The sequence below is a fragment of the Brassica oleracea genome, chromosome C1 (assembly GCF_000695525.1).
Source record: "Brassica oleracea var. oleracea cultivar TO1000 chromosome C1, BOL, whole genome shotgun sequence".
NCBI classification, from domain to species: domain Eukaryota; kingdom Viridiplantae; phylum Streptophyta; class Magnoliopsida; order Brassicales; family Brassicaceae; genus Brassica; species Brassica oleracea.
This window is the reverse complement of record NC_027748.1, coordinates 26,933,715-26,946,279: the sequence shown is the minus strand read 5'-3', so window position 1 is coordinate 26,946,279 and position 12,565 is coordinate 26,933,715. Positions and strand designations below refer to the sequence as shown.

The 12,565-nt window shown below is 32.5% G+C and overlaps 1 protein-coding gene across 1 annotated transcript; it reads right to left on the bottom strand.

Moving 5' to 3' along the window:
* Positions 1-1,830: 1,830 nt before the first annotated feature.
* Positions 1,831-3,712, bottom strand: LOC106325294 (myb-related protein 306-like). The gene is made up of 3 exons (XM_013763337.1): positions 3,336-3,712; positions 2,832-2,961; positions 1,831-2,712 (listed from the first exon to the last, which is right to left on the bottom strand). Exons 1-3 carry the CDS (start codon positions 3,466-3,468, stop codon positions 1,974-1,976), a joined length of 1,002 nt encoding a protein of 333 aa, XP_013618791.1. The 5' UTR covers positions 3,469-3,712; the 3' UTR covers positions 1,831-1,973.
* Between the last annotated feature and the right edge of the window lie 8,853 nt (positions 3,713-12,565).

The window sequence follows — 12,565 nt, the reverse complement described above, 5'->3', positions numbered from 1 at the left end:
TCTAGAGGCTGGAGGCGCTGCATGCGGAGGCTGGAGGCGGACGCTCTTGTAGCGGCGGCTTATGTTTAGGTTAAGCTTAATTATGTTTTCGTTAGTTAATTAGTTTTAAACCCGGTTTGTATGTAAACTGGTTTAATTTATAAACTGAAAACATTTGTAATCTTCTGGCTTAATTTGTAAACCGAAATCAGGTGTAAACCAAATTTTTAATATCAACCGAAATCATTTGCAAACCGGTTTAATTTATATATCGAAATCAGTTGTAAACCAAAATTTAATATTTAATAATAATAATAATCAATTTTATTTTTTATTTTATTTGTCAGCGATCAATATTCATAGCACTGAAAATATGTCATTATAAATTACGTTATTACAAAATAATAACGCCATAAAAAATAATGAATAGCCAAAATAAGGTGCTATTAAAACAATTTAATATAGTACATGATAAACACTACAATATCTCTATTTCTTGTAGCACACGAAAATACGCTACGATAAGAGGGGAGGGTCTACCATAGCTGCGGCTATCAGAGGGTTTACAAAAACGCTATGAAACCCTATGATAGCGTTTTTCGGGTGCTACTAATACCGATTTTTCTTGTAGTGTATAATGTAGGCAAAATACTGATGAACCATGTATATATTTATGCCTGCTGTTTTAATTTTTAAATCAACAAAAGATAAAATAAAACGGCTGATGAGAATTAAATCAAAAGCCAAGAAGTTGCATACGGTTCTTGCCGTACATAAGCTTTACAGCAAAGGAGCTGCTGCTTCTTGTGCCTCTATATGATTTTCACTATTTCTTGTTTGGATAAAAAAATTCATGATAAATTTTCTCTTTACGAGATTAGTGGGACAAATACAATGTATTAGCTTAAAAAATTACAGTGTATAAACTTATGTCATATTAATTCATTTGGGAATAGTGGGTTAGGCCGATTGAACCATAATCCAACAAACAATAACACTAGCTCAATTTAATCTCCGGTTCAATTTTTGTTAACACATGATTCCACTGTTCTTTTACCGTCAAACGACCACGACGCATTATCTTAAAACCAAAGGAGATGGTAAATTAATGGTGACATTGACTTCTGGAGAACTTATCTTAGTAACTATGTGGTGTAGGTAAGTCACGAGTCACAACACAACTCACAAGGTCACAAAAGATTGAAAGTCAAACTTTAATTCTTCATCACTTTCAATCCATCCCGTTTTAAAATACTTTTATAACTTGTCGGCCCCATTTATTTCAAGCAATAAATATTTCATTTAATTTTATTTACTAGTGTTATTTTCTTTATCAATAGGTGTATCAAATTCACCAATAGTAAGCCTGTCTTTAAATCTACGTTTTTCTTTTGATGAGCGGCGCCATTTGACACTCTAAACCAAGTGTAGTGTACTTTTCTGCTAATAAAAGGGCAAGTTGGAACTTGTAAGTATTGATTGTTTACTAGTAGTAATCGTTTTATAGCAATAGTTCTCATCTACCCACTACACATAGAGCGCATCTTATACTGAATTAGCCTAACTAATCCCGATATTAGTAAACAACTTAACAAGTTGCTAAGTTTGGTTTTTTTTTTGTCATTTCAGTTTAGGTATATAAATATATTGGCGTTTATGTCTACATGCAATGTGGACATTTCAAAGACTCGAATATAACATAGTAAAAACAATGATTCAATATAACATTTAGTAAACTGAAAATATAGATATGGAATTTTACGCCAATACTAAAACATTGGGTGAGCAATATTTTACCCCTTTGGAATTCATAAGGCCATTTGTAAAACAACGCCCCCATAATAATTGTAATTACCGAGGGAAAATAAATAAAATTATTAATATTAGCTCAGGATATCTAAGCTAGTTAATTCGGAAAGCCAAAAATAAACAAATTATAAAAAGAAAAAGAGATGATGATCCTAAAATTAGAACCATCTGATTAGGCAAATTCTTCAGAAGAAATTAGGGTTTTCATCCAACACAATATCACCAATCGGTCCACCAGAATCCTCAAACAGCCACTTTTCAAACAAAGACCATTGACTTTGGTTACTGCATCCAGTTATGTCTGGTTTGGTCTCATGATCCGGTGATACTCCAGCCTGATGATATGATGAGTCACAATCTTTCAAGTGATCAAACCCCGAAAATGACTGGAATTCCCCTGCACAGTCCTCGACATCACTCTTGAGCACATCTTTTGTCTCAGAATCTGGAGAAACCATTAAATCCGCAGAGTTCGAATTCTTCGGAGAGTTCTTCACCCACCCTTTGAGCAATTTTGCTATATTCTCGGTGCTCGAGGCATAAGCGGTAGATGTTTCTTGCGTCCTAAGAAACCTGCAAGCTGAGGAAGTAGAACGTCTTGATTCAGCAGAAGAAGATGTTGTGGCCGTGGTGGCAAATGTAGAGGTAATGATTGGCGCCACAGCAGGAGACAAAGCCTCAGAGAGAGCCTTCTTCGCCAAGTGAATATCAGTTTGAAGCCTTCTTTCCCATTGGCCTCTTGAGATGTTTGAGTTGGAGTTAGCAGAAGAAGATGATGGAGAAGAAGAGAGGTCTCTTGATTGATCAAAATCTTGATGAGAATCTTGATTGGCTTTGTTGAGTTTCTTCTTCAAATGAGTGTTCCAATAGTTCTTAATGTCATTGTCGGTCCTTTGTGGAAGATATGATGCAATTGCAGCCCATCTACACCAAATATTAAATGCCGTCTATTATTTTTTTTCCTTCGTTTAAACTCAAAAAAATTGCGGAAAACAAAATTAGAGAAATCATCTTTTGATTTAGGAGTGAATAATTAAATTTACCTATTGCCTAATAGGGCTTGGAGATGAACAATCATCTTTTCTTCATGTTCTGTGAAGTTGCCTCTTTTGATTCCTGGCCTTAAATAGTTTGTCCATCTAAGCCTACAACTCTTGCTGCATCTAAGCAATCCTAAATTTCCAAGAAAAAATGTTCATAAAGGTTAAAAAATGTTTAAAAGTTAAAACCAATGAGTAGAGACTTGACCTTTACATACATACATACATATATATATATATATAACAAGAACAAGATCTCATGCATTAAATCTCGATCTTAAATTCATTAACCAAAACGGCAAAACCCTAGCTAATTTATTTCAAATATAGTTTTGGTTACGATTATTTCACAATCAAACCCATTTGGAGAACAGTGTATATATTAGTTAGCCAAATTTAATCCATACCCATTTTGGTTCCTTGTCTACATATATACATATAAACCTTGAGAGATGATTTAATATCTATGTAAATAACGAAAGAGATGAAGAATGAAGATTGGCATACCAGTATTGGTCGGAACGGCTCTCCAATTACCAGGGCCATGTTCTTGGATGTAAGTAACTAAAATGATATCTTCTTCAGGAGTCCATGGCCCTTTCTTCACTCCTCCTTTGTCACAACAAGGAGGTCTCACCATTATCTTGAGCTCTCTTAATCTAATTAAAAATCACTCCCTTTTTAACTTTTTTCCCTCTCTTAGTTTCCCACTACAACAACTCTTTGCCAAGAAAATAGAAGAAAATTGGAATAACTTGTTGATAAGTCACAGTACTCTTGAGCTCACTAATTAGTACTCATAACTTTGGATGTATCTAATGGTTAAGCTTGGCGACAAAGTTCTATGTCCACCTTCTTCTTCTATATATATATAAATAGAAAGAGAGATTGCTGACCCCTCTTGGTCTCTCAAAATCGAGTATTTAATCTAATAAATATAAAATAAATTATAATAAAATGTGTAAAGCATTAACTACAAAAGTAGAGGTAAAGCCTCCAAAGTCAGCTGTGTAGCGAAAGTAAAAGTCTCTACTCTCCACACAAAACCGCGTGGCATTCAATGTGGGCTTGCTCCTTTCAAAAACCCTAATATCAAAAAAAATATTATTATTTGGGTTATGTTATTTTTTTTTGAACAACTGGGTTATGTTATTTTTTTTTTTGAACAACTGGGTTATGTTATTTAAAAATGAAGAATAACGGGAACATGCATGATAACATGATAATGATATGTGAGATGCTATCTCCCTCTCTAGCTTTTGATTTATTGCTATGATAATTTTAAGAATTGAATAGTGGCTATTGCATTTATGTGTAATGCATAGGCTTTGTTAATAATAGAAATTGACGAAAGGGTCTTTTGACGAACGAGATTTTCTCTGCGTCATGATTTGCTGCTTCGGTGTTCCATGAAAATGAATTGGTATTCTTTTAAAAAGGAAAAAAATTGCTGTTTCGGATAGAACCAATGGGTCTTTGGCGTTTGTCAAATTACATGATGGTCTAGTCATTCATGATGTTAAGGACTTCTCTATATAAAATGTTTGTATTCCATGATAATATATGAAAATATGATTTTGTATGTTTTATTCGGGTATGGTTCGCGATTGGTATTAGTGGACCACATCTGGATTTTTGGTTAACATAGTTTTAGATGACATTAATTGTACGTTACATATGTCGTTATCGTAGGTGGTGTAAGGAGATTAATTAGAGATATTAGTATGAGAATTTGGCATAAGATAATGGAGATTTCTGGATTTGATAGACACAAGTCATACAACCATATCTATTTATGTGAACATGTGTATGTATGTATATATGTCAACAAATAGTTAAAAAGATGAGATCAATTTGATTTTCACGAGGCCGGAAGAAAAGGAAGAAGAAGAGACACGGGACTCCTTCAATTTCGTCTCTTTTGTGCTATGTCTATTTATTTTATGCAGGTAGGTTTTCTTTTTTTAATAACAAGTGTGAAATTTCATTTTGTCGACAGTTTACCGATTATGTACGATTTTTTTTTATTGTGTTAACAGGCTGTTTATCAACCATTTAGATTTAAATTGCATAGTTGCGTTATCAACTCAAAGACGTCAATAAAAATACAACTCATATAACACGAATCCAACTTTCTTTTAAAGTAATACGAATTTTCAACTCATATATATTGTAGATTTGATATTCTTACTATATAATATATCTCAATTCTCACATAACGCATTAAAAGTGTAGGGATGAATCATAATAAGCATGGAGGTGGAATATCAGAGGCATAATATTCTTATAAATGCATAAAAATGTTTTGGTATTATTAAATGACGACTCAATAACATGGAATGCATGTGTGATGTATGGATGGTGCTTGTGATGTAGGGACGGGCAAAGCACATTTTCCAGCGTAAATACCTATTTTAGTTATTAGATAGATAAAATAAATAAAAAGAGAGAAAATTATAATTTATAAGCATAAACAATAAATATTAGGTATTGACTAGTATTTGCCAATATTAAAAACAGAAAACTAAAATAATATTTGCAATGAAGAGAAATAAAAGCACTGCAAGCGCACATGCAGTAATACATAAGAACAAATGCATAGTTCAGTCGATATTTATTATCAGCAAGTGACAGTGCATGCGACCGGTACCATTTTCCTTTAACCAAAACGAATTGATAACCGAACTTAACCGGTTGTTAGGTTTGGTTATCAAGTTGTTAAACTACCGAGTTAAGGCTATTGAATGTTTGGGCCTGGTGATCAAATATTGGGCCTTATTTTATAAACTGGGACCCATTAATTGAAGTCATCTTCTCAGATATTCCGGCCATCTGGTCAAGTCTTAAAGGTATCAAGAAGACTAGCCGTTGGCAAGTCAAGTATTTTACCTTTATTTGCCAATTTGATTGTTAGTGCCATTCAAAAAAAAAGTCAAGGGTATAAATAAAAAGTAACAATATAAGTTTAAAGTTAATTTATGATTTTTTTTTTCTTTTCGTTTTAAATGATATGGGGATATAGGGTTTAGGGTTTGAAAAGATGTAAAGGATTTAGGGTTTGAGGCTTAGATTTAAGATTTGAATTGAAAATATATTTTGAAAATATTAAAATTTAAATTTAAACTTAAGATTTAAGATTAAAATAGGAAAATATTTGAGCTTTAGGTTTGTGTTTATAATTTAGGGTTTAAAATATGTTCTGAGTTTAGGGTTTTAAATAGCCAAACATAGCGTTTTTAATTATGTTTTGCTATTAAAACTAAGTGTTACGTTAAAACCATACTTTATTATAGCGTTTTCAAATATGCAACTCTATCGTAGCGTTTCGAAATGTACAAACGCTATCTAAAACTAAGGCGTATGTCAACCATAGCAAAAAGGCAAAAAAGGCTATCCTCTACTGCTATTGAAACCCATATTTCTTGTAGTGTAAGCTGCTCTTGCTCGGCTCGTATGAAACGCGCTTCTTGCGTCTAGCTGCAGAGGAGCTAGCCCTGAGTTACTCTTGTCTGAACATTCATCAGAGGTTCTGCTGGTAACCGTATGCGCTTAGTTTGCTTTCCATGTTTCCGTTACTGTTAACAGCTTCAAATTTTGCTGGGAACATTATAAGGCCGATGCTTCTTGCTTGTGACCCAACAAACGGATGTTCCTTTCTCGCCACAGGCTAGATAATTTTGAATTTCTTCCTTGCTTCTGCTGCTGCATTTCAAACTTCTTCTGCATTGTAATGCGAAAGAGAACATGGACTGATCTTCACAGGTTGTGTCTTGTCTTCTGAACTAAATCGTCAGAAGAGAATCGGACAGCCTGAAGTTCTTATTGCATGGAACCACATCAAACCCTCTCAGTGTGAACATTTAATCAGCCTTCAGACGTTGCCTGAAAGTGGCGGTGAACATTCAATGTGGCTGGCATGACGGTTACCTTAAAAACTGTGAAAAAATATTGAGCATCAACAAACAGTTCCGTAATATACCATTCAAAGAGACTCGATGAAAATCAAAATTATAGAATTTCATACTTATGAATGTGAACACCGGAATACTCCAAAATATTATAATTATTATGAGATTTAAGATCGGAATAACCTTCGCATCAAGTAGAAACATGTCCGCCCCCATCAATTCCCCACCGCGTCTGAAGTTCCTAGGTTCCCAGCCGCACCACCAGAATCTCAGCAGCCGCACTAAGATGGTGGAAAAGCAGAGACTGACTTTCAAATCACCAAGAAGAGCAAATGCGTTAGCCATAATTCTGCAAATAAGTTCTTTGGTTTATCACCAAAAGTGAGGATGATGATTACCTTTTTATAGATGGAAAATCACCGCCTAGAACTGTGATAATTATCATGGAATGAATCGTCGTGCTTGATTTGCGTTGATGGAGTTAAGATGTTCCTTAAAGACCAAGAGATCCCGTAACGTCTCAGAGAGGACGAACTGAAGAAGATTCGACGCTAACGACCCCACACAAAGATTCTCTTCACGCCGCTTCGTCAATCACGACATGCTGAATCTCCAGAAGAAGATGAAACCCTAGTTTTCGAAGACGGCTCTCGTGAATGAACTGGTATCTCTCTATTGGGCTGGTTAGTTCAGTCTGAATAATGAAACCCACGGAACAGCTCAAAGCCCATCATGATTTAGTTAAATGAAACGATGAGTTTCATCTCGTGGGACACGTGTCAGCACGGCATCTCTCGACTTTATGACCTGTCCGCCTACGTGGACACGCTGGGAGAGAAGGAAACTGTATTATATATAGATAGATAGATAGATGTGAATCAACGAAGCCCATACGAAGAACATGTGCGGAAGGAAAAAGAAATGAGACAAATATTTGACCATTTTGTTTCTTTCCTCTATTTAATAGGGCATCACTGGTTAACTTATATTCTTGCATTATTTTTCCCCTCAGTGTGCCTCTTCGGTGTTCTTTTGACTGACATAGATTCTTGGGTATATCATCTTTAAAAATTAAGTTTACCAAAATGGCTGTAGCGAGGAAAAGAAGAATTATATACATTAGGTGCCTTGTCTCTCAAGTCACTTTGGATTTAATTCGTGAATAGTAAGAAGTGCGCCATTTCTATGAAATCGGTACAAAACTGTATATGAAATCGGTACAAAACTGATGGTAATGGTACATGCAAAAATTGTAGCACTATAATTGTACATGTCAAGGAAAGCAAATATGATCAACCTTAAACATTTCTTGTAACTAATCGAGAAAACATTAATGATAAATTAAAATTCAGTACCTTAGCTTTCTACTTACTTGTGTAAGTAATGATAAATTAAAATTCAAGACTTCTCCGGAAGTATTCTTACTGTAACACGGAGTCTACGAAATATGTTAAGAAATCTACATACATTAGTTTTGCAATTAACAATGAAAAGTTAACATGTAATATTAATTTAAATATTTCTGTTGAAGTTTTCTCTTAAAAATTGAAACATGGCCAATTGCAAAAGTAACATACGCAGATTCACATGAAGACTCGAAAGTTTCTGAATAAAGTTATTTAGATATTAAAATCAAGTTTTATGTATTTTTTGCAAATCCCCAATTAAATTTGTATTTTTTTAACAAATAACAATCATAATACATTTAATGACAATATTATTTTAATATATAAATATATAAATTGTAGTAAATATGGTTTTATTTGATTTATAGTAGATACACTAAACTGATGAAAGTCATTCTATTCCTTAATCTAGTAAATCAACCATTAATCGTTTAATTAGGTACTTTATGGCGATTAAAAGTGAATAATTTGATAACTTGAAAACTTAAATTAACTGTTTTTTTTTGCGGCCATTCGATTACTCAAGCTTGAGGTGGTCTGGGTAACCAGACCGGAATAGAACAACCAATGAAAAGTAACTCCCTGTGAAATGTCCTAGCAGTGTTAGCTAAAAAATCAGACATCTAGTTGCGCGCTCGTGGCACATGGGTGATTTTGAATTCCGGGAAACAAATCTGAAGCGTCTATATCTTCTCGAACTCTGTCGCGAAGCTTGGCCACTCCTGGTGCTCCTTTATCATTGCAATCAGTTCCTTGCAGTCAGTCCCAAAACTCTGGCATGGCGAGTGTTGAAGCATATTCTCCATCGCCCATCGCAGAGCTTCTACCTCCGAATGCAATGCTGATTCACATCGAGTAAAATTCCGTGTTCCCATAAGTTGTATGTTCTCCCCGCTATCCATCCAAACCCATCCACATCCACTAAAGCGATCTGAAGTTGTCCAGGACCCATCTAGCATGCAAATATTACCCAAGCTTAAGACTTAAATTAACTGTTTGTTTACATGGTTTAATAGTTTTTGGTTACGATTTCTAACATTTAACTATCTACAAAGTTTTGACTGAATAATAATATCTTAATTTTGTATTTGTGAAGAAAATTCTAATTAAGTTTGACAAAATATGTGCATACAAATTTTCTATATTTTCTATCATGTAACTATTGCTACATTTGTAAATATATTATTGGTTGTGTAGTTATTACCATATTTTATAAAACTAACAAAAATATATATTTACATAAATTAGATTGTTTATGTAATAATTAGCTTAATATCATGTCATATTTTATTAGAAGCCATGTCATCTTTTTTTTTTTGTGGGAATAAATATGGTGATGACAAGCAAGAAAATTTTGAAAATCATTTCACAAATAATGTACAAAGGATTGAACTTAAATAAGGTGAATAAGTGAAGAAAAGGTATATCCTGATAAGGAAAAACCTCCAGAATTTTATGGACCTACAGTGGATATACTAAAAGGATTCTGCTGGAAGGTGCAGTGCCCTCCGAAGATACAACATTTCTTATGGCAACTTCTCTCAGGGTGTATAGCTGTAATAAAAAATCTGAAAACGAGAGGAATACAAGGGGATATATGTTGTGCACGATGCGGAGATCCAGAGGAATCAATAAATCATGTGTTCTCTGAATGCATGAAAAATTTAAGGCAGTTTCAGGTTACATTTGCGAAGGATTGTTTTCAATTGGTAAAGTTGGTTTTGGAACGAGAAGAATGACCAGCATTTGACAGTTACCTGGAAGACATTAAGCTTTTGAAAAGAATCTTCATCAACTCAGAAATCGTTCATGTACCTCGGACGGAGAATCTAAGGACGGATAGCTTAGCACACAGTGTTAGGAAACAATCGTCTTTCGTCGTTCACACGGATGCAGAGTTACCGGCTTGGTTTACAGAGTCAGTATGAATCTGTGAATGTTTGATGTCAAAAAAAAAAAAAGTGAAGAAAGACATCCCTGGAAACATCACTGGGAAAACTTTTTGAAAAAGTAGTTTCATCCCTGATCGAATATAATGCAAAAGGTAAATTCAAACCCCAAACCTGAAAACAAAAATGAAAATGAGAGTGGCGAAAGGAATCCTAATCTCTCGACAAGAAAAAAAATCCCACACGAGATATTGGTGGAGTTAGTCGCGAGATCACCCTTAAGAGAAATTGTGAGATTTAAATCGGTGTCCAAAAAATTCAAATGGGAAACCGAATCGGCATATTTTCGACGTCTCTTCTTTTCTTAACCAAAACTCCTCATCATCGTGGTTGCTCATGTTCACAAACCAGTTTAATTATTCGATCACTGAAGAAATCAGCTTCCATATACGGATGTTACACATGTAATCACCCCAAATCTTTAGTTTCTTACATCTTGCCTTTTAAACACTACCCAAGCGTAGTTCATTACAAAAGAGTTCTTTGCTTTCTATAGGAAAGTGCCGAGATGATGTAGATGTCTTTGAGTTGATATTTAGAATTGAGGAGACTTTTAATTTATATAAGGTTGAACAAGGTGTCCTTCCATTTTCTTCTACGATTTTCCCTTCGTCTTTGTTACGTATTTTGTCTTTTATCGCCGACTTTTGTATCTGCGTCGTTTTTATTTTCCTTGTTAACTTTCTATTCTTTGCCAACTTTCATTTATCAAATGGGCCAATTCAAATTTAGGAAGGACGCCGACTTTTTTTTCTGCATCATTTTTCTTTTCCTTGTTAACTTTCTATTTTTTGCCAACTTTCATTTATCAAATGGGCCAATTCAAATTAGGAAGGACATTGAAAAATGTGCTAAACCCGTCTCCAACAATTAGTCTCCTCTTATTTTGTTGATCGAGTGTTTTCCAAGATCGATGAATTTGTAAGAGACTAGTTTGACATGAATTGTGATCCAACAATATTTTGTGCAACCTGCTGTGATGCTTAGAGTAGATTACATTTCGTTGCGAGGTAAAAGTTTTTTATAAACCAAAATAATTAAACTTTTATTAATTGAAAAAATTAATAATATAAAACTAAACTTTTTTAAACAAAATTTCAATTATGTAACATTAACTAGGTGTTTCCTGTAAAATTTATATTTAAATTATATTTAAAAGTAAATTTTATTAATATTGTAGATTTTATTATTTTCTTACCATTATTTAAAATAATAAAATGATTTTTTTTTGGATTATATTTAAGAATATATATGTATTAATTTAAAATTATAATATTAGAAATATTGTTTATCTATTTCTTTTGTTTAAATATTTAAATCAACATGTAGAAAATTAATAAAAATTAATACTAAAATTGTATAATTGTCAAAAAATCAAAAATAAACATTATTTATAAAATTTGTAGATATATAAAAGAAACTTATGATTTTATGATTAAAAATTTACAATATTTCTTAAAAATTAGAAATTTTTGAAACTTTTTGTAATAAAAATTTGTATAATTATAAAAATAGAATTAAATAAATTTTTAAAATTTATAATGTCATATTTGAATTTATTTATTTTAATGATGATGTTTGAGTTATTTCCATATTTTTAAAAAATTACAAAATATAAATAAACAGTAAATGTTATGGTCTTTGTCATGTTTAGTCATAAGTCATGTCATCAATTTGAACAGTCATAACACATTTTATTTATGAAAGTGATTGTAGAGAATATATGTGACACTTCTATATTTATTTTTAATTAACAATATTAATTATTTTAAAGATATTTATGGATACTATCTAACTAATTATCGGTAATATTAATCATAATCCAATTTGTGGGATCCACATCATTTATATTTCTCTTACCAATGGAATACTACATAATTAGAAATTTAATAATGTGAGATATGTTATATATATGCGTTGGAAAGTAAAACTAGATTCTACATTCTAATATTTCTTAAAAATTATGAACATGCATACCAAGATATATATTAGTAGATAAAAATAATATTTTTAAGACAATGGATTTCAAATTAAGACTAAACTATTATATTGTAAACATTGTAAAGACTGAATAAACAAATTTAGTTCAATATTTTTAAATTCAATATATATTATTATTTGCAAATTGATTTTTCGCATTCGAGCTCTCACGTCAAAAATTAGAGTGTTTAATATCGTTTATACCATTAATGAATAACTAGCCTTTGACCCGCGCGCCCGCGCGGGTTTTATATGTTTTTCATGTTTAACAATGTCATAAATATAATTGTTTATGTTCTTGCTACAGATTCATATGTTATTGAGTTTTGATATTGATGTATTTTGTTCAATGTGTTTAGTATCCGAACTATAAGGTTGTGTTTTCTTAATTGTGTTTTTAATCATGTTTTTAATCGTGGGTTTTATTAAATTATACTACAAATACTGGGATTTAAAGTTGAATATAAAGTTCAAATTTTATAATGAGATTTTTT

Coding starts and splice junctions, on each gene's coding strand:
- LOC106325294 (XM_013763337.1), bottom strand. CDS start 3,468: ATGGTGAGACCTCCTTGTTGTGACAAAGGAGGAGTGAAGAAAGGGCCA. Junction 2,962..3,335: donor AGCCGTTCCGACCAATACTG/GTATGCCAATCT, acceptor TTGGAAATTTAG/GATTGCTTAGATGCAGCAAG. Junction 2,713..2,831: donor CAAGCCCTATTAGGCAATAG/GTAAATTTAATT, acceptor TATTTGGTGTAG/ATGGGCTGCAATTGCATCAT.